Raw genomic sequence first — 27,956 nt, forward strand, 5'->3', positions numbered from 1 at the left:
TGGTTTGCTTCGAGTAAACAGCTTTGGAGCTCCTTAAACCACTCCCAATGCCACTGGTGGGTCTCTGGTCCCTTCGGTGGTCGGTTTCGGTGGCGCTCAAGTCAAGCATGCAACAACCGCAAGCGGCACGCAAACCAAACGCATCAAATCAATGAAAGTGCCCTGGCTATCGCTACCAGTCGACCACTGCCACTTCCTCTGTATCCCACCCGGCTACATCGTCCACTCTTTTGCACTTCATTGAGTCGACAACTGGCCAGCAAAACGGGACCAGGGCCGGGTCCGTGCCCGTATCCGGAGTGGAGGTCCAATGAAGCTGAAGCTAAAAACGCTTCGAGCTCTACTTAAAGCATTTTCCATTCGCTTTATTTCGCCAACCACCCACACCCTGCCCAGCCCCCTTTTCGGCTGCAGCGAGTTTATGAAAATGAAAATTGCCAAGAAAATGGACCGAAAAAATTCCTCATCCTCATTCCGCTGGTAATATTTTGGAGCATTTCCTTTCGGCATTTTAGGCAACGTAATTGCAGCAGCATGCGCTCGCTGGGGTGGGGATATTTATTCCCTTCAGCTACTCTCGCTCCATGCCTCTCAATATTCGTATGCTTGATTTAATCTGAATACAAATCGCTTATCAGCCGACAGAGCAGAGTGAAAAAAAACACAACTAAGAGAAGGAAAGACAAAGAAAAGAAGACTGAACAAAACTAACACAGAATGAAGTGCAAGTGAAAGAAGAAGAACAGCAAAGGAATAAAGGAAACTTTAAGGAAGGAACATTTTTGGTTTTTTTTCTTTTTTTATAATTTCATATCACAACTACTCGTAATTTGAACTTAAATAAATGCCTAAAATTAAACAGATGTCTATCTACATATGTGTGTACATAATATACGTTCTTTGGTCCAATTTCTTTGTGATTCATATAAAAATCAGTTCAACGCCCGCAAATCATAATAAAGATATCCATGATAAAACGCTGCATAGAATTTCACGTAACATTTGCCTAGATTTTTGTATGACATAATTTAACTATAAATTTCAACACTCGACCGTCAAGTGTGTGTGTCTCAAATGCTATTTGAAGTAGGCGCACAATAGGAAAACGAATCCAATTACGAACCCCAAAGAGGTTTGCATACTGGAGGCGCTGCACTTGGCCAGCGATTGCTGCTCCCAGGCAATCTGGGAGCCGATCCCCTGGCGATTGGCTACCGCCTGAATTACAGCTATTGTAGTCTGGTTAAGTTCTCGTTTGCGTGTGAAGAGCTTGAAGAGGGGTACCGGGGATATGTTACCGTAGCCGCAGACGAACGCGTACGATTTGTAGTCGGTGACCATCAGTTTGTAGGTGACAATAATCATTCCGTACTGTAGCTTGAAAATGCCGTGTTCGGTGGTATTGTCCCAGGGAAAGTCGACCTGTTCTTCGGTGTAGTGCCAGCCGCCGTTCACGGTGCTCACGTATTTCAAATCCAGCGCAAATCGATCCTCTTCGATGGCACTGGGCACTGACACATTCAGACACTCCAGCACATCCACATTGGGCACTCGGGCAGCCTCGTACCAGTAGCCAGCGAGCTGAGGGAGAGACCATAGAAATTGGAACAGAGTTCTTGATCAGAGTTCTCTGATTGCTTACCGCTGTCAGATTGAAGGTGAAGCCGATGTTGTCGGCCCGACAGTCCAGCTGCTTTGGCATGTCCGGTATCTGGGGTATCCGAATCGCTGCCTTGCTCTGTGGCATGCCGCAGCAGCAGAGCGCGATCAAAAGTGTCACAACAAATGTATGCGTTTCCATTTCGATCCGCTCACTCCGACAATTTCCAGACAACTGAACTGAACGCCCTCTCTCAATCACACACAAGTTTCAATAATCCCATCATATGCTTATCAGCATGAATGATGAAATACTATACGAGTAGGTACTATTGTACTCGTACATACATACATACATACATACTATATGTACGTATATAATACATAAATAAACATTTCCATGCATGCTGACGTGTATATTTTAGTGTTCTAGGAATGTATAAAAAAGTACTGCTATCACTTAGCTATCTGTTGAATGATTAATTGGGGGGATCTCTTTTATTGTAATCTTTTTATGATGTGCTGTGAGGAAGGCGTTACTGAGGCTAACTGATCTAAAAAGTTATCAACGATCGAAGGTTCTCAACAGCCAGAATAAAGAGCGTTATGTGGTTTAGTAGCACCGAAGAATTACTTTAAAAAAAAAAAAGAAACTGATAAGCAGCTAATTGTTGGTACTAGCTACCCTTATGATTGCATTTCTTGATTACTCAAAATAAACTTTAGATAGCCTGCAGACGTTGTTAAAATTATTTACTGCCTTTTATTAATTTACTCCTGCATGTACTTATATGTATTCTGATTGGAAGTACATATCTGTAATAAATGTTTGTTTCTAAGAAGTGAAAATAGTCTCGAAATATTTATATGCTTATCTTTATTCGATTCCACTTTGAACATTCTCCAATGAACACAACTACGAGAAGTCTTCACCTAACAAACTTTTCCACTCAAACCAAAGCAATTTTGTGTGCCAAACAAAAAAAGAAAAGAAAGAAAATTCTGCGGACACTAAAGAAAAGTCATAGGTTGTTTGGTGCTACGATGAGGAGAAATGCTGGTAAAAATCACATGAAAATCGATTGACGTTTAAAGTGAAATTGCACAATGTTTGCAATGAAATGTTGTCGCAGTAAAATATCGCCGAGGCACTGCTACCACGGTTGCAGTTGCAAGTTGCATTTGGAGTGCGACCAGGACCTGGCCAGGCGTCCACAGGAGGGGCATGCCATAAGTCAGGGACGGTGCAGAGGCACACTGCTGAAATGACGAAGATAAAAACGCAATCAAACATCAACAACAACAACAAAAAAAAACAAAAAAATGGCAATGGCATGGCATGGCATCTGTTTGTATTTGTGCAAGTGCGAGCATGTGTGTGTGTGAGTGAGAGGAGTAAATGTGTGAGTAAATGCACTCGAGCACGCGCTAAGGCGACCCAAAGAACCAAAAGCATCATTGCAGCGACGAATAATGGAGTACCTATTGAGAGAAGTTTTAGGTTAAAGTTATTACCCAATTGGACACGCAGGGAAGAGCTCATACGCCAGCCAAAGTTGTGCTAAAAAGAGAAGAAATTCTGGTATAAATCACTTGAATATCGTATTAAAAATTAGAGTCAATTATGGTTCAGCTTACCTTAATGCTTTATACTTTCTGTATAATAATTTCTGTATGCTCTTTTCCACTGTCCAGCCTGCCTCCGATTTTTCTCACCTTCATAATTTCCCCAGGTCGTATACTCCCCAAGCTTTATCCCATTTCGATTTAAAGGGTATGTATGGGCAAATGGATAACTGTACATCGACATCGATTGTCGCTGCAGCTCTGCCAACTTAACTGTGTTAAAGAGTTGTCATTGTGTTGTTTGCAGAGTTGTCGTTCGTGCGTTGGTCTCCGCCTGTCTGCCCCTGCCACTGCCACTGGCACTTCCTCTGCCTCTGCCACTGCCTGTGTGTGTGTGTGTGTGTTTGTGTGGCTGGCTTTTGTAACTGTAAAGATATTGCAGCGCTGCAACGTGTTGAAGTGGCGCCTCGGTAAAATTGTGTCAAACTGTGATTGCATTTTTGTGACTGACATTCAATGGCTGTGGCTGCTTGGCTGCTTGGCTTTGACAACTCTCACTATCTGTGGAGTGCCCGTGCCCGTGCCCGCCTTCCCAAACTATGTTCCCATGTTGTTTGCCAGGGCATGTGGGCGTGGTTTGAGTACCGGCACTTGCCATAGGGTCATAGGGGGTTTGAACACTCCCCCTGAGTGTTATGTTTCGCCAGAGATCACTGGGATGTGTCACAGGCAGCGTGTAACAGCGTCATAGAGTTCCTCCCCCCCAAGCCATGTTGCTGGCCACAGCTAATCAGCGAGTATCGGGGCGAAGCCTCTGCTAAGCCCAGCGAGAATCAGCGCCAACCCCAGATTGGCTGGAGATCCCCATAAAGACCCAAGTGTCGCGCAATTAACGGAGCAACTTTTTAAAATCTCCCCTACTCATGCCACCCATCATCTGCAACAAACAGGATATATCCCCCCACCCCTTGGATAGTGCACCTTACCATCCCACCCTGCCACTGCTCTGGCCCTGCCCGTGGGCTTCTGCCGGATACTTGGGTTATGATTATTACTTATGATAATTCAACTTGACGGCGCAAAAAGAACTTGACACCGCCAGCACCACCACCCCGAAACCAAAAAGTCGAAGGACTGCCGCGACAACAATGGGCGAGAGGGCAGGGGCAGGGACAGGGACAGCCACTGGAGATGGCAAAGGGAAAACCAACCCCTGAGGGTAGAAAATGTGGGCAAGTGGGTTTTATGTTTCGTTTACTGCAATCGAGAATTCGCTTCCAGGTCCCAGGACGAACATGAAAAACTCAAACTAGAATGAAACTGTTGCGTATTTTGCATTTGTCTTAGGACAGCATCCCCCCTCCGGCATACTCGTCCACAGCCTCATCCTCATCCTCATCGTTTATTGTTTTCCGTTGTCTGCCAGGGGTGCGAGTGCGTCGCATTTGCACCTTCAATTAATGTACTGGCAGTCTGGGATTCAACCCTCGTGCCACGGTTCCCTGGTTTCTTGACTTCTGCCCCCTCGTCCATGGGTACTCCTGCTCTTTTTCCTTTCTATTTTTTTTTGTGATTTATGAGGGTACGATGGCAAAACAAAATTAAGCCAACGAACGAACGAACGACATTTGGCGTCAGCATCTTGGGCACAGAGAGGTTTGAACTTTTAATTAAAAGTCACTTTTGATTTATAATTGGTGAGCGTTTTGCTGCCAAGGTTTGCATAAACAAAGCGCCAGACAGCCGCTTGTCCAGAGTTGTCAAGCAACAGTTTTGATGGGTAAAAAACTGAGCAGAAATGTCTGTGCAAATCAAAGATTAACTCTCGATAAGAGCAAAGAAGAACTGCCCACAATTACCCCATAATCAATCATATGATCCAGGAACTTGAATGTTTATTCTATACTCCATTTATGAGCGATTCTTGCGCTTGATTGTATCTTTTCAAGAGGTTGTTATTGTTGTCCCCGATGCCGCCAGTGGACACTAAGCCTTTATCTTTTGTTAAAATGCCATAAAGTTACCATTCTCCCGCAATAAATTCCTGGGGGAAATTCTGAATAAACTCGCACAATAAATTCCTAAAAAGGAGAATCCACCACGCATATTGGTAACCCTGACAATAGACCGTTTGTTGCCATATTGTCGCTGAGCAGAGCAGAGCAGAGGCACGTGACGCACCGAAAGAGATAGATGGATGGAGATGATGAGGAGGGGTGACGGTGATGTTTAGTGACGCGTGTCCCGTGCATAATCAGGATTTGCATGCATCAACTGTAACGGCAATGGCATGATGGCCCTGAGAAATACATCATCAAAAAGAAGCACAGACCTGTCTGGTCTTCCGGCAGCAGATTCCAGCAAGATGCTTTCGCTGCGGCGATCGGGCAATCAATTCTGGTCCCCCCCCCGGGCATCAGCCAGGCATCAACCACCGAGCAGGACGCGTTGCACGTCCCGTCCCCTGATGCGTGAACTGTTTGCGGCAAACAAAGTGAGAATGGAGTCGGTTGTCGGGTGGGTGGGAAAGACACTCAGACAGGGACACTCATCCCAACAGCCAAGAGACTGACAGCCAACCTTGACGACCGAAAGTTGCATGCGTTGCACATTGCCTGGCCCCTTAACCAAACCCCGGCCGCGTGTCCTTCTAATAAGCCTAATGCATGGGAAAACCCTGGGCAGGGAGTGCTGCCGAGGCGGAGGTTATACCAGAGAGCTGACAATATTGGTAATATTTTAAAGTGGTCGCCAGCCAGCACACGACCCAGGCGATCCAGACGACCCAGCCGACGTTTGTTGTCATAAAGAGACCTTTAATTAAATTCATATTTGGACACACAACATTGCTGATTTATGGTCGAGACGGGGAACAGCAAAGGGAACACAGGGAGCAGAGATGCGAATGGGGCAGGACGCGTGTCGGCGGCCATTGAAAAACAATCATGAGACTCATAATTGTTTGTATTTTGCTGGCATTAATCTAATTGGATTGCCAAGGAGATCCCCAAAGCGTAACTGCGGGCCAGGTGGCAACTTATAGAATTAATAATCAGAATTTATATTTAAATTTAAAAGCATATTTAAATTTAATAGGGAACATGGGTTTTAGATTGATGAAAGATGCTCCATTTGCCTGGTTAACCATTAGTAATGGCTGCCTTAATTCTCGCCGTGATCCTCTCTAGAAATTGACCTCCTAATCTGCTGTATATCTAAGCTCTAGTGGGGCTTTGAGAGTTGCTATCCACATGCCACCTGAGAGCATCTCTCGCTCTCTCCCATGTGTTGTTCATATTTGCATAAGCGGCAACCTCGAGCATATTGCGTCCTTCGTTTGATGCTGCTGCATCATGGTCGTCATTACTCAACTTCTGGGCCCTGAGTAAATACCCAGGCACTGGCACTTTACGACCTGGGTTGGCCTGGCATGGGCGGCATGGGCGTGGCTGGGCATAAGGTAATGCATGATGCTTGCTTGAACGGAGATGTACGGAGATGGCCGTAAACAGAAACTGCTGTTGCTGCTGCTGCTGCTGCCGCTGCCATGCAGGCGAACGTGCCAAGCATATTGAAATTGGTATCCCGAAATCCAGCGAACTCTAGACTCTGCATGCTGCATGTAGCAAGTCAGCAGCGGTGGAAAGTGGGGTGTGGCAGAGAGAGGTGTGCTGAAATTTGAAAAATGGTCAAACGTTGTTTCCTGTTTTTACCTTCACCGGCTGACAGGCCCTAAGGCCCACTTGTACGTAGCTGTACCTGTGTACCCATAGCTCTAACTCTGGCTCTGGCTATATATAGATATATATGCCAAAGATCACGCGCGCTTCCTTCTCGAACATAACGCAGATGCTTAACCCAGTTCCAGTTCCAGTTGCGCTGTTGGATGCTTCCACTGCACTCTGCCCCGTCTGCACACTGCACTCTGCACGTGAGTACTGGCGCTAATCATTTGTCTTCCTCGACTGCATTTTCCCCACTTGGCAGCAGTGCAGTGTGGAAAAGGCGAAACGGAAAACGAAGTTTCCATTACGCACTGACAGCTGATTGCTAAGATTATTATTGCTTTCGTTTTGCGTTTCCGTTTCCGCTTCCTTTTCCGCTTTGCGTTCTCGCTTATGAATCGTCCAGCATTTTCGCAGCAGCTCAACTATTTATCAAGTGTTGACCTTTGCTGGCATTATGGGAGCTTCGGGGTTTAGTTTTTCCCCTACTTTTAGTTCGCCTAAAATCATTTGTTTTCCCACTGACACTTGTGCGAAACTTTACTTGAAATGCATTGAAGTTTTGAGAGAAATGAGATTCGAAAATCAATTTGGAAATGGTGCATAGCAAGCGGGGGGATGGAGAGACTTAAATATATAATTCAGAAATTCCTTTTTATTGCAAATAAAAAAGAAATATAAATGGTAGTTCCACATATTTTTCTATGCTTTTTAACTGCGCAAAAAAACAGACAGAACGGAAAATGCACCCAAAAAAGGTTTCCTAAAAATCTCTTTATTTCCATAAGCACACTCTGTCAGCAGCGGACAAATTGACACATCCTTTGGCATAAGTACTCGACAACAAAAACACTGTCAACGTTGCCAGACAAAGGACACAACAATGCCCAACCATATCCCACCCCCCCCACATCACAGTCCATGCAATGCCAAAGCAGACAGAAATGGAAGTGGAACTGCGACTGCGACTGGGAAAGTTGCATGAAATTATGCTTTAATCTAATTAGCATAATTTGGCTGCCCTGCTGATGATGATGATGATGGGTATGATGATTCTGTTTGGGCTGGGGCTTGGCTTGGGGCCCCCAAGGAGCCGTCGCACTGTCCCGGGTCCTTGTGCGCGGCGACAACAATTGAAATTGAAACTGCATTATGCACAACAACAGGAACAACTACTCGTATTTGGTTGCTGCTGCTGTGTTCTCGTTGTCGAGTGTCTGAGTTGTTTTTATCATTTTTGGTTGGTTTTTTTATACCCTGACAGCAGGGCTATTATGATATATTTAACGCTATGAAGCACATGTCTCCTCCATCAACAGAAAAAGCCGAATAGATACTTATGTCTATCCACTTTTTTTACTGCGCAATTATTATCAATATTGCGGCTGCCCATGGCAACGATCGAGCGGCAAGGGTATCGAAAGTTTCGGCTATACTTTGTGTAAACTATATTTTTGTTTGCCGTTTCCTTTTTTGTTTCGCATTTCATTATGGCATTTTTGGTTACACTTTGTTCCGTGGCGTCTGTTGTCGCTTTTATGGTCGTATTTGCATTGCCTTTTGTTGCCTTTGTTGCTGTGTTGCAGCGCTGTTGTTAATGCCATTTTGATTATGATTATGATATTTTGTTGGCTTCCTGCCACTCTGCCACACCGCCTGCTCCATCTACCCATGAAGAATCCTTTCCATCTGCATCTGCAGCCACACTGCTGTTTACATGGCTCATTGTTGGCGCACGCGGCGTATCCGTAATGCTGTCCCGCCGCTGCAGTACTCTCGGTCTCGGTCTCGGTCTCGTCACGACTCTCTCCTGCTGCCACTTAAATTCATATTTAAATTACATTTGTTTATGTAGAAATTTTCCCTCTCTTTGGTCCAGGCATTTTCATTTGCAATTCCTTTCTTTTGTCTGCACCGCTACAACCCAACCCCCACCGCATTGTCTGTTTTCACTTGTTTCCATTTCTATTTTCCATTCGCTTTCCGAAATTAATTTATTAAGCTTTCTTTTGACGACAAAAAACATTTGCATATCCATTTTGTTGCATTTTTCGTTAGTGGAATTAACTTTGGTAATTATATTGGGGACTGGAATCTCTCGAATTGTTTGTCAAAGCAGTTAAATAATATTTGGTTAATTTTTGTAATTTACGTGTGCAATTTTGACCAGACATTCTGCCATAAAAAAGACATGCCAAACCAGCTGCTAATTTGGTTTGGTAAAGAATATTTTTGTTAATTCTACGATATTAAGCAAATATTTCCCCAGGAAAGGAAACATTTAAATCTGCTGAATTCCTATTTTAAATATAAAATTTCAGTAAGTCCTTACTTACTCCTTCAATTTCCATACAGCAAGATCATATAAATTTGCGCATGTTTCCTTCCTGCTACATAAAAATAAGCTCCCCACAGATCCAGTGACTCTGACTCCCCGCTCCGACTCCGCATCATCCGTATAATTACACTTGCAAAAATTAACTGTAAAAAAAAGCGCAGACAAAGGGAATACTCAGAGGGGGCGCACGGACGACTGTTGACATTGACAGTTCCTGGTGCCTGCTGGCAGGGGTGGGGCTGGGGCTGGTTTGAGCAGGATCTGATGTCGCTGATGTCACTGGCTGTTCTTGCCGCTCCCCCCGCCGCCCTGCCATATGCGCTCACGTATTGCACGTATCATAAAAAGGATAACAATATAATCAGCTTAATGAGTGGCTCTGCGAAGCTCCGCGCTGGCTGCTGCTGCTTCACTGCTGCTGCTCCACTGCTTCTGGCTGCCTCGATGCCTCGAATTGTGGATGCGACAGAGCTTTACTTTTACTTTTACTTCTTTTTTTTTTGCTGTTTTTTTATGCACTGCTTTGTTTTTCCCTTTCGCAGCGGGGTGCCCCATGCAGTGAGTGGTGGTGGGATGTGGCCGGGTTCGGGGGGAAAGGGTGTGGCAATGTCGTTGCCGTTGATGTGAGGGCCGCCGGCTGTGCGTTGTCGCTGGCTGCTGTTAAGCTTTGTGTAAGCAATGTACTTTGTCTGCCAGAAGCACAGAGACCCCCAACCAGTCCAACCCGCCCAACCCGCCCAGCAACCTTGCACCCTTGCACCCCCGTTACCCTTCCGCCTGCCTTCACCCTCTTTAGCATTGATTTACACACAAAGGCAGGGCACTGCGGGAGCGAACCAGAAGTGGATGTGGATGTGGTGGGGTAAAGTTTAAAACAAGCAAACGGAAACGGAAGTGGGCTGCACGTGATGCTCGTTGAGGTGCCCAAGAGGAAGCGCCGAGTCCTCCTTATGCTTCATCGTCTTCTTGTTGCTCTATCACAAACTTGACTCCACTCTCTCCTGTCTCTCTTCTGTACGTGTGATGTGCGTGTGCTGGTGTCGGTGTGTGCGAGTGGCGCACAGCTGCTTTTTATTACACTTTCAATATGGAGGGAACAGGATATGCGGCATCTTGGCCTTGCAGCTTGTTTGTTGCCATTGTAAATTGGTTAAAAGTTAATCCGTAAATTTATGACATGCCAACAGCCATTTTGGCCAGCACCCTACCTACCCCCCTCTCACTCCTCTCTCTTTCTGTGTGTGCGTGAGGTTTCTTTTTTCTTTCATAATGGGTTTTCCTCTTGCTGTGGCGGAACGTGTCTGACTAGCTAGGGGGGCCAAATGCTAAATGGATAATGGCAATTGCACTCTGAACTTGCAATTAATTGTGGCGCACATTTTGCCAGCAAAGAAATTTACATTTTATTATAAAAAGAAAAAGTTTCGCCAAGGCAGCAAGTGGCTGGAGTTTGAGGCGAGTATTGAGGCACTTAAATTAAATTACCCTTTTTAAGGATCTCCCAAAAGCAAAGCCAAACGGTTACGGTACAATGGGATATGCCTATAATACGATTGGGATATTGTGCCCCAATTTGTAGTCAAGTGTGGCAGCATTCAAGTGAAGTTTCAGCTCTGCTCCAGCGCTCCTGCTGGTTGCCAGTGTTTCTACCAGTTCCCCAGCTACACCTCACACCTCTACTCTCTCTCCCTCACACTCTCTCTGGCTCTCTGGCTCTTTGCGTGTGTGTGGCAATCCCCACTGGTGGTCTCAATAATAATGTTGATTTTCTTGGCTTGATTGGCAAACGGTTAATGAGCATCGGAGCTCATTTCGGAGTATGCAAAATATGATTTAATTATGGTAGCCCAAAAGGGAGGCGGAGGCTGATGCTGCGCCTGCTGCGGGGCGTGCCAATGCACAGGGGAAATCCTTGAAAGGGCAAATTAGGATGCCATTGTTGGGCAATTCATGAGGAGATTGCATGGCTGCTGGTGTAAAAAATCTCTGAGGGTAGAAAAGCAACTTTAAACTGCGCCACCGTTTAGGGGTGGCAAGCAACCGCCGCACCACCACGCCACCAGGCCACTCGCATCAACCCCTCAATGTCAGTCAGTCGCCGTCAGTCACCGTGCCACTTGTTCGCGCTGTCACGGTGAATCCTCCAAGGATTTAACCCAATTTATGAAAATTCGTTTTCACTGGCATTTTCTTTCGCTTTTTTTTTTTCTTTTTGTGCCTCTTCTAAAGCAAAATATTTGATTTTGTTTTGCACTTCATTTTTCAGAAGGATGGAAGAAATACAAAAAAAGAAACAGCCAGCGGTACAGGGGGGGGGGGAGTGTCAAGGATAACGTTGCCAATCTGATGGGAAAATGCGAGAGGGTTGCCTTTGCCGTTGCCTTCATCTGCACCATCAACAGCAGAGGCCTACCTCTGCTGCCATGCCCCATGCCTGCCTGTCCTTGCCGCGTGATTGTGACAGGTTCACGTTGGCGCTACATTATTTTTGTCGCATCTTTTCACAGACGGGGAACACAGCAACAGGAGGCCGAGGAGGCCCGCCGCCTCCGTCACCTTAACAAGCTTAATGAACAACTCATTAATCATGCACATTTCGCATTCATAAACTTGCCGCGACAAATCAATCCATCAATCAATCAATTGTCCCCACTTGGCCATGTGACTTTCACCTCAGACAGGACAGGGAAATGCTTTTGTCACAACATCCTTCGCCGAGTCGCCTCGCGCCTCGCGCGCTAGCGAGAGGCTTTAAAGCGCTGTGGCAGAGACGGCTGCGAACCGTTTTGCGGCATGATTGATGTGGTGCGACGATACTGGTTCTAATTCGGTTACACTTATGCAACGATTTCGGACTAAGCTCCGGAGTAGATCCCTCGGATTTACTCGTAATGAGTGGGCAAAAGATTGATGGATTGCCTGCTCCCTGGCTAAATCCAATGAAAGTTGATTAGGGAAACAGTTGTGCGAATATGAATGCTGCAATTCAAGACTAAAGTTGTGGTTCGTGGCTTGCGGTTCGTTTCCTTGCCAGACAGGACACCTTAATCTTCAAACGAAAAGCCAAACGAGCCAAAAATCCAACCCCAACCAGCAGCCAGTAGCCAGCAGCCAGCAGCCCTAACAAACCACAATTCAACATTTTACATTTTCCATTTCCGTTTCAGTTTGCCCGGGCATGGCAATGGGAATCAGCCATATCAGCCGTATCAGCAAAAACGGAATGCGAAATGCACGAAAAATCTGCAGAGCTGTTATATGTAGATACAGATACTCGTCGCTCGTTGTCGCTCGTCCTGCTGGCAGATACTTTATTGCAGTTTCAGCAGCAGCCATTCCCGTGTCCCGTGTCCTTTCAGCTATCGCGAGCGAGCTGCTCAAATGACATTTAAATATTTCCCACAAAGCCACAAGCTGTCAGAGAATAGTGAGAATATGGATGGGAAGCTGAAGTCGTCTCTGTTCCCGGGCCAAGGACGATGCCAGCCAAAGATGCTGCCTGACAGCGCACAAAGCTCAAATTAGTGGCTGCCTGTCGGCGCCTCTTTCATGCCGAGTCCCCTGCTCCATGGCTCTGCCCCTGCCCACCGCCCCCTGCTGCAGCTGCGTCATCAAAAAATCCATTCTGCTGCTATCAAAAGATGGCTGAAAAAGAATATTATATCTATGGCTTGTGCAGCACATCAAAGTATATCATTTTTTTATATCTTAATGGATGGAAATTGCTTAATTACTTGTAAACATGAATTGCCAACACCTCCCAGGCGGGGAGCCGGATGGGGCCCCGGCTCGTCCGACCTAATTCAACGCTATTAACGCCTTGACGCCCGTCCAAATTGAATATCAACCTCCTGCGCCCAGGACACTCTTAATTTAATTAGAAGCCAGACCCACTCTGAGTTCTATGTAAATTATTCGTCAACTTTTAAAGCAAGAACTTCAAACGAAAGTAGGCCCTCCTCCCCCGTCCGTAGCCAGGACTGGGCCAGGACTGGGCCAGGACTGGGACTGGGGCATACATCATTTGCATTTTCCATTGGCGCAGGGGGGCAGCTCCCGGGAGTGGTGAATTTTTATAATAGAAATCTTTGGGAAGGTGGATGAGGGGATCGATTTAAAGACAGAATAAAATCTGACTGAGCTTAAACGAATTAAAAGCTGTCAGAAGAGCTGTCCAAGAAAGGAACTTCCCATGTGATCTGCACAATTACCAGTGTTATCAGTTCTCGCGATCTGGAAGTTTCCTTTGGGTACTGAGATAAATCAGTGGGCTGTCGATAATACATATTTATTTTCAGCTATTCCTAATGAAGTCTTTAGTCCATATATCTGTCTTTATCTATTTATCTCTTCAGGCATTGCTCACGATCTATAAACTAAAATTAAAACTGCACAAATATTAAATTCGCAATATTCCCGAAAAAATATTGCCAAATGTCTGTAACGATAAAAGCGAAAAGAAAAACCCATTCAGATCTCTCTGGTCGTCTGCATTGCGTTATTTATTCTTTAGATAATCACTTTTTTATTTAATCTGAAGACGACGTCGCCTGTTCTCGGTTTTTAATGACACTGACGTGTCAATGCGACAGAAATAAAAAATACAGCCACATCCTCCCTGCCAGCGCCACAGCCACACAGCCACAGAGCTCAGAGCGTTGTCCTTTGGCATTGATTCAAGTTGTGTCCGTCCGGTCCACTTCAGGGCCAGGCCAACGGCTGTCTAGCCATTGGATGAATGTCAACGTATTGATTTCAGACGAGTCTTCTCTCTCTCTCTCTCTGCGCTTCCTTTTGCCCAGCATTTATTTCGAGGCTTTAAATTACTTTTCAAACTGTCAGAGAAGTGTGTTGGGGGGGATGGCCCCTGGCCAAGCCTGTAATGATTGCATTCCGAATCTGTTTATGATTGACATTTGCCAGCATTTGCGTCTAGACTCTAGACAGAAGTTTTAGTTTATTTTGCAATTAAAAGCGCTCGAGTCTGTTTTTAATTTCAATAATTTCGCCTGCCAAGCCCAGCCCAGAACATTATGCTAGTCCAGGCTGTGCCTTTGACTCGGTGCTGTTATCTTTATCGTGCTGCTAAGTGTTGCCACGCTTTAAAGTGACATCCAGAGCTGACTGGCCAGCTGCTCCCTGGCATCCAGCCATCCATCCTTCAGTTGGGGGACTGCCATAAAGCTCTGGGCGATATGTTTGTAGCTCAACTCGAAAACACTTTTGGTTTATGCCGCCCGCTCGAATAAAACTTTAGTGCATGCTGGGCGCAGTCGAGAGGCAAACACGAATCAGCAGAAGGCCAAGACAGCAAGGCACCAAGGCCGGGGAACACACACACACAGCCACGTTCGGGCCCACACTTGACTCGAAACTAAAATCTAATAACACTTTTAGCACAAAATACATGTTAATGTGGCCCCAAGGAGTAGCCGCAGAGCATAAAACTAAATGCAAAGTCACGCATCCTAGAGGGAGAACAGAATGGACTACGGACTACGGACTACGGACTCCGCTCGAGGCTTTCATAATTTCAGCGCCCGTGCAGCGGGCCAACCTATGCCAACCTGTCCTGTGTGTGCGTGTGTGTGTGTGTGTGTTTGTGGGCCCAGTTTATGCGCCACTATTAGCCGCAGTAAAAGTTGAGTTTTCAGCCCAAAAGCCCCAAAAATGTTTCCCTCTGCCACGTTATTTCCTTTCCACTCTGGTTTATTAGACGGCGGACCAAGCTCAGCGCCCGTAAACTTTTCCCACACCCCCATCGTAGCACTAAAGTAAAAATGCCCAAAGAGGCAGCCAAGGATGCGAAAAAAAACGCTGAACTTTTTCTATTTTTTGTTGTTTTGGGGGAGCGGTACGAGTATAAATATATTCCCTTTATTTTGTTTAATATGCGGCAACATTGAAAACTTTGCTTCGCCGACTGCAAAAGTTTCGGGGAAGCAAACTAGAAGAGAATCTCCGAGAAAACAAGGCAAAAGTTGTAATTGTTGTTGAGGTAAGATATTCGCAAGGGGAATAAATCGCAGAGCAGGGGCAGGGGCAGAGGCACGCAGAAGTTATTGATGAAGTGTGCCCTTGGACCCACTTGGACCCACTTGAGGAACAGAAACTGTCAACAGTTGAATGGCATTCAGGCATTCCGGCAAACAACAGCCGCAACTTTAATGAGAAACTTTAAGCCGCAAGACCGGAATGAATGCAAATTGGCAATATGCAAATATTTTCAGCGCTTCATTATCGCAAGTGCCACACCGCAACACTTCAGTTTTTGAGTGCACACGGATATGCGGATATTCCGGCCATATTCCGGAGCACACTCCCCCAACATTTGCCATCGACTCGCCATCGCCATCGACATCGACATCGCCATCGATATCGATGTGCAGTCAAAAGCTGCATTTCCTCTCGGTTATGTTATGGTCGAGGCGTTTCCGACAACGGCCATCGGGCATTTTTATGTTAATTAATATAACCATTAAGTGTTGTCATATTTCAAGTGTGATTGCAGCAGTTCAGTTCGATTTTCCAGCACCTCCGCCACGTCCCCCGTCCCCCATTCAATTAGCAGTGCAAGATGAACCGAATGGGAGCAATCCTCCCACTGATTATACGCTGCTCCCTGCCTGCTGCAGGGAGGGCAAACAAGTATCAGTAAAAGAAAACCAAAATCAGGTGAAATAGATACGGATACGGATGCGAATAAGGATACAGTTGGCAGCTGGCACGGTTAACTTGTGGCACACGCTCTCAAAATACGTGTAACTATGCCCCCAATTGCCACCCACATTCCTGCATCTGGATTTCAGCTCCGTCTCAGTTTCCATCCCCATTCCATCCCATACTTATGGTCGTCGTCATCGCCATCACCTGGCAACCGACCGACTAATGAGACATCAAAGTAAGCGGCAACCTTCGATTTGATTTGTTTCTGGTTAGGTGGGTGGCGGTGGTGCGGGGGTTGTGCTGTATCTGTCAGATACGAATCTACGTGTTTTTGGCACAGAGATGTAGCTACGTGCTGTGGATTAAATGAGCCGCGAAATTCGGTTACCTTTCGCCTCAAATCAATAACACGAATAAAGTTTCCACCTTAAAGAGTGTATGTGGGAGAGAATACAGGGAAAATAATAATATTATAATGAGCAAAAACTAATGGAATACCAGGAATAATGAGATGTTGTGGCAACAGCGGGGCAAAGATATCAATTTGCCCTTTCTTGCATACTTTTGGGACTTAGGGAACTGAAAGTGAGCCCATGGCATGGAATTCACATACAACTTTAAGATGATTTAACTTGCTTGTACGTACATAAATATAAGATCCCTTTTGGCACTCAACTCCCCCTCCCCCCCTCGGGCAGACGGAGCAAATTTAACCATTAAAGGCTGTCAACTACGGAGCCAGCAGCAGTAACTTATGGCCTTGTTTAATGTGCAACAAATGAAGCAACAAGCCAGCATCAGACACAGAGTCAGAGCCCAGAGTCAGAGCCCAGAGCCCAGAGTCAGAGACAGCTCCCAGCGACAGACTTCAGTGGAAAATCCCCGCTGGAGGAAGTCAGTTCCCAGATGAGAGTCGCCAGCCACCAGTGGGAAATGCGAATGCATTTATTTATTTTAATTCCGCCACAACACTTCCGTTGTGCAATCAATGCAGGACTCCGGCACAATGAGACATATTTCCATATGCATATTTATGTACGTATATATATTGTACGCACATCCTTGTACGTATGTAATATATAGGAGGAAGCCTATACATATGTACGACAGTGTACTCCTGTGTCCTGTATGCTGTGTCCCGGGTCGTGGGTCCAAGGCAATCGCTGATCACTTTTCGCACACAAAGGCACAAAAACAATAAATGCAAATGACGATGGGTTGACTATGATGATGATGATGATGATGATGATTCGGGTATGATGATTCGGGGGACAATGCCTTTGTTGATGATAATGATGATGACGATGTGAATGAGGATGACCAGAACCAGAACCAGACGCTGACGCGCCCACCAGACGCCATTATTGCCCCCAGGGACCACGACACCATACCCCATTTGGAGCACCCCCATTGGATATGGCAAGGGGGAAAGGGCAGCCATCAGCAGACATGAAATGCATTAAAAATTCACAATTTGCAGATTATTTTTAACGATTTTAAATACACATAAAAGTGGCTGCTGCTGCCACCGCTCCTGCTGCTGCTGCTGCTGCTGTCGGTGGCTGCCAAATGGATCACAAAATGTGGACTTTGGCTGGGGTCGAATTGGGGTGCAGGTCCGAGGTTCAGGCATCTGGGCATCTGGGGTCTGGGGCCAAACGGAAGTAGGCAGCCGAGCGGAAGTTGCACTGCATCCAGTTGCATGCTGAAACCAGCAGCAGCGAAAGATACTAAGCGGATGGGTGGGGGAGGGAGGGAGAGAGAAATCAGCGACAAATGCAAATAATTAAATGTTTCGACTGTTGGGCATTGTGTTTATGCGTGAACGTTTATGCGGGTGCATGTCACGAATGTGTGTACGATAAATTAACGCAGAAATCACACAATGAAGAGCAGTAATTATTAACAATTTAATGGGGGATCCTAATTAATTATAGAGGGGGGTAACAATAAATCAATATAGTATAATAAAATAATAAAATATATATACATACATATATGTACATATACATATAGAATATAATAAAATTAAATATATAATAATATAATATATTATTCAACCCATTTGGAATGAATCTTCCATCTAAAGTTAACGCTTAAAAAGCATACTCCCATATTATTCTTTTATTTGCTGAATTAAAAATTTAAAATTTTAGTGCATTTTCCCGTTATTTGCTGCACCTGGCCATTGTGCACTTTTCGTGCACTTCAGAGTCAAACCACTGCCGAAGTGCACACTCGATAAGGAGCATTTCAATTACAATCCATAAACAATGAAGACCCATGGCACTTGAGCATTTTGTTTAATTAATTTTAATTTCGATTCTGCACAGCTTCCCATTTGAAATCAAGCCAGAGCCAGATCCAGAGCCGGTTCTGGTTCTGGGGCTTTGGCTGTGGCTCAAGTCCCAATTTGGGGAATAACCCGGCCAAAAGTTCAACTCCTTGAGGATTTCTTTTGCCACAGCCCGGCAAGGCAGGGCAGGGCAAGGCCAGGCACTCGCCTGGTAGTTTTCCTACAGCGGAGAAAAGCTGATTGCTTCAGTTTCCATTTGTAATTGTTGTTGCTTTCGCTCTTCCCTCATTTGCCCCTTGCCATTGCTATAATTGTTGTTCTTATTATGCGCTGCACTTTAATTACACACTTGCGGTCATTTAAAATTATTTCACTGTAGTTGCTCAGCAGCAGAAACAGTGGCAGCGTGGCAACGTGGCAGCAGCTGCCACACAATCCACGGCAGCGACGCTTCTCGTCTCTTTCCACGGATTTTCGCCCCATTTTCTTTTGCGCATTTTGCCCCAGCTTATCTGTGAAATGAATACAAAATAAAACCCAAAGAAATGAAAATGAAAATGGCAAAGTTAACACTTGTTAAACTTTCAACGAGATCATTCTTCTTCTTCGCGCTGCTTCGCGCTGCTGTTGCAACAATTTGTTGTTGTTGTAAGTGATAGCAGGGGCAAGTGGTGGTGGTGCTGCAACAAAGTGGCCAAGTGCCCAGGCGAATAATTAGCCAAATAACCGTGGGGCATAAGTTCAAGTGCAACAAAGTTTTTGTGCTGCTGCCACCAAGCAGCCAACCAACACAGCAGCAGCAACAACAATGTTGCCGCCAACAGCCCGAGTGATAGACAAATCAGCAAAAAGCTATAACAAAACTAGCTACACTGCGAGAAATGATATAAATAAGATTTGGTATTCGAAACGAGTGTGAAGTAGAGGAGACATTGAGGCGTAGTTCCTGCCCCTCGCTGCAGTGTAGCCGCAGCACTAAAACACAACTGTAAACTAGTTCACAATGTTGTTTGGCAGGAGGCAAGGGGCAGTGAGCTGGACGGAACACTGAGCTGGAGGGTGCAGTGGGCCGTGGGCAGGGGGCAGGGGCAGTTGTAATGCAATACGAGAAGCTCTGCCGCCCAGTCAGTCCGCTCACGCTGTCAACATGTTGCTGGTGTCCGGGTCTGCAGTGCGGACCAATATGTTGCCAGCACAATTGACAGCAAATGCAAAGGCGCTTGGCATGCACGTTGGCATGCATGCTGTCCGCGTGGGGAGGGGGGCACTCCGTACTGCCATGGTGCAAAAGACTGCCCAAACCCATAAATTGTTTATAGTTTTGTAAGGTGGGCGCCTGTTTGTAGCACCTGAGACGGGTGGGACGGCGGGCACGTACTGCATCTCCCATTTAGCACTCGACTCACAGAGACACAGCCGAAGTTTAGCTGAGAGTTTTGTTTTGCCTATGCGTTGGCGCTGACGTTGAAGTTTTGCCGACTCCGCTGCCGTTTGACAAATGTGCCAGCCACATGCGCCGCTTGCCACAAAGAGGTGCTGGCTCTGGTTTCCACCCACCTCGATGCCGCCTAATCAATGCTGAATTTACAGCAAATTGCTGGTATTACTGGGCATAGAATAATGGAAGAAAAGAGGGGGAAGAGTGGGCATGTCGGATATAATAAAATTCTAAAGAAGTTATCAATAGTTTGGTTTCAATCGAACAACTGCTGTAATCGTTTGCTATATCCAATTCCTGCTATATCTGGCAAACAATTCGCAGAACAATCAAAGCTGAGAGGGGTATATATACGGCGTATAGCGTAGACCTGGCAGGCAGTCTTCGAAGAGAAATCCAACGAAATGTGCATCTTGGCATACGCATACCTGACAGCGTTGCTGCTGCTGCTCTTTCTGCCCCACGGGCTGGGCAGTGGCAATTATTGCAAGCTGTCCGACTGCGGGGAAAATAATCTGGCCTGCGACAACAATGGCGTAAGCGGAGCACCCAAAAAGTATCACGAAAAATCGAACATAATTCAATGATTTCTTGGCAGAAATTCAACGCAAAATGCATGCCGAATACGAGGGTCATACCCATGACAGTGTACCGCAGTTCGCTGCTGAGTGTGCTCAACGAGTTCCGCAACAGTGTGGCCAGCGGGCAGGGGAAGCTGCGGCCAGCTGCCCGCATGGCCAGAATGAGCTGGTCCAGGGAGCTGGAGCACATGGCCAAGCTGTCGGCCATCTCCTGCAGCATGCTGAAGTACTGCTTGAGCACGGAGAATTTCTATTACGTCGGCTCCATCTTCGATGCGTTCAAGTACTCGGGCAGGCTGGACGAATACGAGGACTACGAAATAATACTGAATATGGTGACAGACTGGACCAAGAGACTGGCGGATATCTCACTGGGGATGGTCATCTACATGCCGGACGATATTGGAGACATGTGAGATCGATCGAATCGATTGACTGCCACAGCGAGCCTTCAACGAATATTTCGCCTTTCGTTTTAGGAGAATCATCAATGCTGCTCTACTCATTTCGGAGGCTAACACCCATGTGGGCTGCACGGCCATGCGCTTCCCCTTCAGCGGCTTCCATCATTTCGTGTTCGTGTGCGCCTTCAGCACGGATGTCTTCGTGCAGCGCAGCCTCTACAAGCTGACCGGCAAGGCGGGCAGTGCCTGCAAGCGTCGCGACTCCAAATATCCAGCGCTGTGTGCGCCCGGCGAGAGATACCACAACGACAGGAGGATACCCAATGCCACGCTGCTGGTGCCGACCAGCGATGCCAAAAGGCAACGCAATCCGGAACTGGCAACTTTCTACAATTACCATGTCTACAATTACGGCGAGAGCCAGCGTTCTTTAAGTAGTATTCCGATTTAAACTAGAAATAAATGCTGAACTGCAGAGTTTCGGGGCGTCTGCCTGCTGGCTAGACAAAGGGCCACGCCCCAAAAACGAGTGGAACATTGCCCAATAAAATCAGTGCACAAAAACAAATAGTTAACACCCAGACATGTGCATGGAGCCATGTGGCAGGAGCAGCAGCAGCAGCAGCAGCAGGGGGAGGAGCAGACACAGACACAGACAGACAGACGATAGCCTCGATAATCACAGGACGCATTTGCATATCAACGCGCTTCCGGGCTGATGTCCTTCGCATGCAAATGAAAACATTAGCGGAACACACGCGCAGCCCAATGCTCAATCTGCTCTCCAGCTCATCCTCCCCATCCTTTGCTGCTGGATGCAGATACAGAGCCAGCGAGACAGCGACAGATGCAGCTACAGCAACAGCTACAGATACAGCTACAGATACAAGTGACATTCGTCGCAGTTTCCCTGCTTAAATATATATTTCAATTAAAATTTTACACACGAATAAATGCAAAGCCACGCCCAGCACATTAGGTAGCCCGTCCACTCCTCTTCAAGCTGCCATTTATACTCTCATCCTGCTGCCTGCTGCTGCTGTTCCCAGTCGTCGTTCTCCTGCTGCCTGCTGCTGCTCCCAGTCGTCATCCTCCTCCTCCTGCTCCCTGCTGCCTGCTGCTGCTGCTGCTAGTCCTGATGCCACTCTGGCAGTGTCCAACTTGTGTCGCTTGTTTATGAGCGTCTGAAGGCCATGAGAGCAGACAGGGGCCAGGACACGGCCATAAAATGGTCCGAGCTTACGAGAGTGCTGTATGCATAGGGATGAGGATGAGTACGAGTACGAGGACAGGGATCAGTCGCTGGCGCTGGCAGAGACAGACACAGAGACAGAGGCGGGCCAGGCACCAATGGAGCATGCTGAATGTCCACAGAATTATTCAAAAGTTTCACCATGGCCATCGTGCAGGGACAACAGACACCAGACACCAGCGCAGAACGTCCACCCACCCCCCCACTGAAACGACAAGTTTGGCATTGTGACAAAAGAGGAGCTGCCAGAGGAGCTGCCAGTACGGCAAATGATGAACCAAGGCACATCAAGTGTTTTATACTGTACTCGTATACATATAAAGGAAGTTTGATCAGAGTGGGAGCTACGGGGAATGAATGAGTTTTGAAAATATCTAAAAATTATTCGCCTTCATTCCCAGATCCATTTAATATTTCAAAAAGTATTCTCAGCCTTGAACAAGCTGTCATCTAACCCAAAAGACCTTCAGATCTCTGCTGTCATATCTTGCAAGTTCTGTATCTTATCCGCAAATTGGCTACTCTCTCTGCTTCTCTGCTTCCCTGATTCTCTCCTACTATGCCTTTGGGAAGGTTTCCATTTCAAGTCGAGGCCATGGGCTTGCCAGCCATGAACTTGAACTTGCAACTGTAATAATAATAATAATGCAGATCCCAACTAACAATCTTTCCCTCCACGGTCTGCCCTCCATGGCTGCTGCTCCTCTGGGTGGCTTTTATTTCTTTTTCATAGCCAGAGCGCCCCTTTCAGTCCTTTCATGACTCTGTCCTTCCGTGTCTGCGGCCATTGTCTGGCGTGCATTTCAAATTCTAAGCAAATTTGTCCTCCAACAGGGGATACAGAATACGGAAGGGCTGGCTGGATGGCTGGCTGGATGGCTGGTGGGGCAGGCGCAACATTTTATGAGCGTGCCCGTGATGCAGCGACTCAGATATGGCCAGAGAAACGTCTGCTCTGGGGTAGCAGCCACGCGGATGCGACTCCAACTGCTCCAGTTTCCAGGGCAACTTCAGAGCATTTCAATGGGTTCTTGTTCTGGTTCTGGTTGGACTGCGTCTGCGTCCTCGTCTGCCGCTGGCACACAAAGATGTCCTGGTGTGATTTATCGCCGGCATAGCTGGGATAATGGCCACGTATTATAATATTTGCCGCGCCCAGGCGTATGCTTATCGGCGGCGACACCACCGACAACGTCAACGTCTAGACTCCTGCGGTGCAGCCCAGCCCAGCCCAGCCCAGCAAGGATTCCATTCTTCATTGCTTCTGCTCCTTGTGGCCTGGCGTGCAGTTTTCATTTGCATTTTGCACAGTGCCGGAAAACTGCATGCAGTTTATTAAATAGGAGCAGCAGCACACAAAAAAAAGACAAAAAAAAAAAGGGAGCTCGCAAAATTAAGTACATCATTTCGGTTTGGTTCCAGGGGGGGTGGGGAAGAGGAGAGGCGTTGGGTTGATTGTTGGATGCTTTTGGCGCATATCCTGTGGCCAGGACACTCTCGACTCTCGCCTCTCGCCTCATTGTTGAATTTTATGCCGCAACGAATGTCTTCTGCTTCGTCCTTCCAGACACCACACAGACAGAGAGACAGACAGTCAGACAGACAGACAGACAGACAGACAGAAAGAGGGGCTTAAATCGTGAGCCAAATACATAAAATCTACGCATGCATGCCCTGCCCCCCATGTGCGAGTGTATCCTTTGCCGCATCCTTTTCCACTTAATGCCGACTGCATTGTGCCCAGATATACATATACCCCTATGCCCTATCCACTATCCATATACATATATATTTGATATCATTAAAATTTGCAGCTTGCCACTGCAGCAGCAGCAGCAGCAGCAGAAGCAGCTTGTCCTTGCCATTGCTGCTGTACCGTGTGCCTCTTTCCCCCCCTTTGCGAGTCTGGGCAAACATGAATAGTCTGAAAAGTCTGGATTTCCGCACACCAAACAAAAAAAGAGAAAGCCAACGAAAACTATGCATTTATGATATTTGCAAGTTTATTTGCTCAACGGACTCTGCACTCCTCGTGCAATGGCTTAAAATATTTCTGCATGCACCGTAGAGTTCCGTAGAATTCCGCCCTGAGATACTTATTTGCACATTTTCCCCACTCAAATATTCTTAAAGTTTGCTTTGGCGAACCTCTTCAAAGGAATGGTAAGTCCCACAGCTGATCCCCCACAGTCCACAGTCTTCGTTTTGCATTGAGCAATTCGTGAGGTATACAATGGGAAATTTAATTAAATTTAAATCCAAATGGGACTTAATGGGGACTCCGGTCGCTTCGTTCATAATTAAAAAATACGCAATATCCGATTTTTCAATAACCCGCCCCCGCCCAACTGAAACTTCCAAGTGCCCAAGTGGCAGATGATGGGAAAAAAAAAATCAGACTCGGTGGCAGCAGCAGCAGAAGGAAAAAGGCAGCCAGGACGTCCTGTTCACGGCCACGGGACACGAATCGGACGAATGCCACTGATAGGCGACGACAACGATGGCCAACTGCAAAGGACAAACGGGGCGTAACTCAATCTGTGGATATGCAAAAGCGAATAACCAGCCAGCCAGACGCACTACCGCAGGACAATGATAGCAGAATGTGCTCACTGCAAACGACAAAAAAAAATCACTTAAAGAATAAAACCAATCCCACGGCCATTTGCTTCCGCATACTGGCGACTAAGTAAGGGTATATGTGGCTGGATATACAGGAGGTTTAAGGCAATTATAAGCTTAATATTACTGGATTCTATGCTGCCAAATAATCCCATGTTTTCGCTTAGCTTTCCAAGTCAAGGCTTTTTTTGCTCTGCAGTCTTATAAATTCTACAAAAATTCTTTCCATAAGGTATATCAATTTTATAGATTTTCTACCTCTACCATTTGCTTCAGTGTACTGGCGACTAAGTAAGGGTTTATGTGGCTGGATATACAAGAGGTTTAAGGCAATTATAAGCCTTATATTTCGAGATCTTATGCCTGAAAATATTCATATGTTTTCCTATGGCTTTCCAAGTCACGTCAGTGTGGCATTGCAGTCTTATAAATTTCGCAAATAATATTTCCAAAGGGTATAGAATTTTTGATAGTTTTTGTTTCTAGGCCCACTAAGCCACCTCAATTGTTTTCCTTTTTATTCGGCTTTCTGAGTAAATTAAAAAGTAAATTCTTTCACTGCAACGACGACGACGACGCGCAACTTCTCGTCTGGCCAATAATTCAATCAATTTATTTGCAGCGTAAAGGGGTGTAGGAGATGGGAGGTGGGGATGGGGACCCACCCGTGAATCTCGCCGGCGAAGAAAGCTGCCGACGATTCGGGAATAAAAATGAAATCAATTATGTTGAAACTTTTTTGAGCGCCAGTACCGCACCGCTGGCTATGTTGTAATTAATACAAAATGCTGTGGCCTCAGACCCACAGTCCGGACTACGGACTCCGGAGTCAGACCCCGTAATATGGACTCCGGACAAAGGGAAGGTGATGGCAGGAGGGGAGCAGCTCCCTCCCTCTGCACGTTATTGCCGGGGGCATGCCAAAAGTTGAGTCTTTGCCGCAGTGCCGGTTGCCCGAGAACTCAATTTTGATAAAAATTTCATTTACAATTGCCGACGCCATCGTCGCCTCCTCGTGGCGAATGGTGCAGAGGGGTAACGTCCCCCCAGTCCGTGTGGGAGTCGCCAGTTGGCGCTTTTTGGCCAGCACTCGCAGTAGTCGCCCTCCACTGCCAATTGTTGTGTTTATTAATTTAATTTGACAGTCGCGAAGCCCTCGCACGCTGCGACTTTGCCTTGGGGCCAATCGACAGCAGCTGTGGACGGTTGTGGCTGTCCAAAGGGTCTGCAAATTGTTCAGATGGACTGGGGGGGGGACTATATTTATTTTGTGGTTTCCTCTGCGGTTGCAATTAGCACATTAGGGGGAACAAATTTCCTGGCAGGATGGGGCCAGCAGCTAAATGTTTATTCAATATCCGTTAATTATTTCAAAGATATTTGCGATCGTAAAAACTATATTTGGACTGTGCAGTTCAAAGATCTCTAAAGATCTTTATGGTAACATATGGTTTAGCAGACCGACGGATACATGCAAATGAGCAAAAGTGCAAGCATGTCACCTTTACGTTAAACAGACAAACTTGGCCTCCATTATGTCTGAACAATATCAACATTCCACAAACCACCGAAGTAACATACCTTGGTGTTCATCTGGATAGAAGGCTTACTTGGCGTAAACACATCGAAGCGAAGAGAAATCTACTTAAATTTAAAGCTAGTAATCTACATTGGCTAATAAACACCCGTTCACCACTAAAACTGGAGTACAAAGTACTTTTGTACAATGCAGTTCTCAAACCCATCTGGACATACGGCTCCGAGCTATGGGGAAATGCTTGCGTTAGTAATTTAGAAATAATCCAGAGAGCTCAATCGAAGATACCAAGAACTACCACTGGGGCACCATGGTACATACGGAATGAAAATATACGTAAAGACTTAAATGTAGGATCAGTTAAAGATGAAATTGCCAAAGTGAAAGCAAAGTACCAGGTCAAGCTTCAAGCCCATCCTAATAGACTTGCGCAGTCTTTAATTTGGCACACTAGCCATACACGACTCCGGCGAAGAGACCTTCCCACCCAGCAATAATACTTAGCTAGGGACGTACTCTAAGTAATTAAGTGTAACTAATTAAATAAATATATTAGGCTAAGATTTGTATACTTGTCGTAAGTCTCTAATAGGAAAGATTCGATAAATAAAATCCCATAATAATAAAAAAAAAAATATTTGTATGCCAATTGACAGTCTGCCCTCTGTCCTCCCGACCTCGTAAAGTTTCCTTTCCTTCGACGATATGAGTGCCTTTTAACGAAATATGTTGCCACGTGCCTTGGGAGTTGCCAATATTAAAATACTTTCTTTTTATACCCCTACTCAAAAAAGAGTTAAGGGGTATATTAGATTTGTGGTAAAAGTGGATGTGTGCAACGCAGAGAAGGAAACGTTTCCGACCCCATAAAGTATATATATTCTTGATCAGCATCAATAGCCGAGTCGATATAGCCATGTCCGTCTGTCCGTCCGTGGCAGGCACATTTTTAAAGATACGATAAAACTAAAAACGCAGTATCGTAGAAAATGCCCATATCTACCAGATTGCCGAATCTGAACTAGATCGGATTATAATTATAGCCAGAATGAAGAAATTAATTTTCTGTTGGTTCCCTCTCCTTCTCCAGCGCTGCTGAAGCTACTGATTCTCTTTCTCGCTCGCACACTCTGCCGCGTTCAGTGCGCGAGCAACCCCTAGCGGAGGAGATGTAGAATCTAAATGGAACATGTACAATCTACATGTTAGATGTAGAATAGACATTGTATATGTAGATGTAGATAGCAGATGTAGCAAAAAAATGTAAAATGTAAAATTTTTTTTTTTTTAATTCTAAAATTCTAAAAAATCATATGCTCTAAAATGTATATACTGACTGAGTACGGGTATAAGTAGAGTCGCGTCCCCAGAAGCGACTCGCACGTTCCTTCTCGTTTTCTCATTACCTGGCTTGTCTTTGTCAATCAAAAATGAAAAATTACATAGAATTTTTGGCGTTACAAATCCTTAAGGAATGCAATCTACTCAGAGGAGCCTGCGAACCCTTTTCCATACGGCCAAAATAGATCGTTCATTAACCCTATACCTATCACATTCTCCCTCTGAGTGCTGTGGCTATCATTTTCCTGAACCCTAGGGAACATCGGTTGGGCATAGAGCTTAGCGTGTGTCCGCCGGATCAATCGAACAATGTCATTAGGGATGTGCTCATTAACGGCACAGCAGTTGCTGATATTCGAAAAATCCATTAGAGCGGGCCTTATGCCACAACCGCAGGCGAACCCAAGGCCTGCCTCCGCACTTAACGCTTCGTGGGGCATATACAAAAATGTAGCTCGGAATTTAATGCGGAACTCGGCTTGGGGGTGTGTCCTGCCCTAGCTGTCGCTGGTGTTGAGGTGTTAAGCATTAAAAAAAAGACCAAAAGAAAATGTAAATTCAATGGAGGGTGGAGTGGCCGCCCCTTGGCCA

General features: G+C 46.0%; 2 protein-coding genes and 1 long non-coding RNA gene across 3 annotated transcripts; 1 reads left to right on the top strand and 2 right to left on the bottom strand.

Moving 5' to 3' along the window:
* Positions 1-775: 775 nt before the first annotated feature.
* LOC111065726 lies at positions 776-1,847 on the bottom strand. The gene is made up of 2 exons (XM_022354101.2): positions 1,643-1,847; positions 776-1,581 (listed from the first exon to the last, which is right to left on the bottom strand). The coding sequence occupies exons 1-2, from the start codon at positions 1,799-1,801 to the stop codon at positions 1,078-1,080; spliced, it is 663 nt and encodes a 220-aa protein (XP_022209793.2). The 5' UTR covers positions 1,802-1,847; the 3' UTR covers positions 776-1,077.
* A 470-nt stretch (positions 1,848-2,317) lies between these two features.
* On the bottom strand, positions 2,318-3,708 carry LOC121404756. Its single transcript, XR_005968187.1, has 3 exons — positions 3,238-3,708; positions 3,115-3,160; positions 2,318-2,859 (listed from the first exon to the last, which is right to left on the bottom strand). It is a non-coding gene; the product is annotated as an uncharacterized LOC121404756 (long non-coding RNA).
* Positions 3,709-20,010: 16,302 nt separating this feature from the next.
* On the top strand, positions 20,011-21,186 carry LOC111066326 (allergen Tab y 5.0101). Its single transcript, XM_022354842.2, has 3 exons — positions 20,011-20,164; positions 20,227-20,621; positions 20,689-21,186. Exons 1-3 carry the CDS (start codon positions 20,033-20,035, stop codon positions 21,062-21,064), a joined length of 903 nt encoding a protein of 300 aa, XP_022210534.2. The 5' UTR covers positions 20,011-20,032; the 3' UTR covers positions 21,065-21,186.
* The last annotated feature ends 6,770 nt before the right edge of the window (positions 21,187-27,956 follow it).

This window comes from Drosophila obscura, unplaced genomic scaffold (genome assembly GCF_018151105.1).
Source record: "Drosophila obscura isolate BZ-5 IFL unplaced genomic scaffold, ASM1815110v1 contig_4, whole genome shotgun sequence".
In the NCBI taxonomy this organism is placed as follows: Eukaryota; Metazoa; Arthropoda; class Insecta; order Diptera; family Drosophilidae; genus Drosophila; species Drosophila obscura.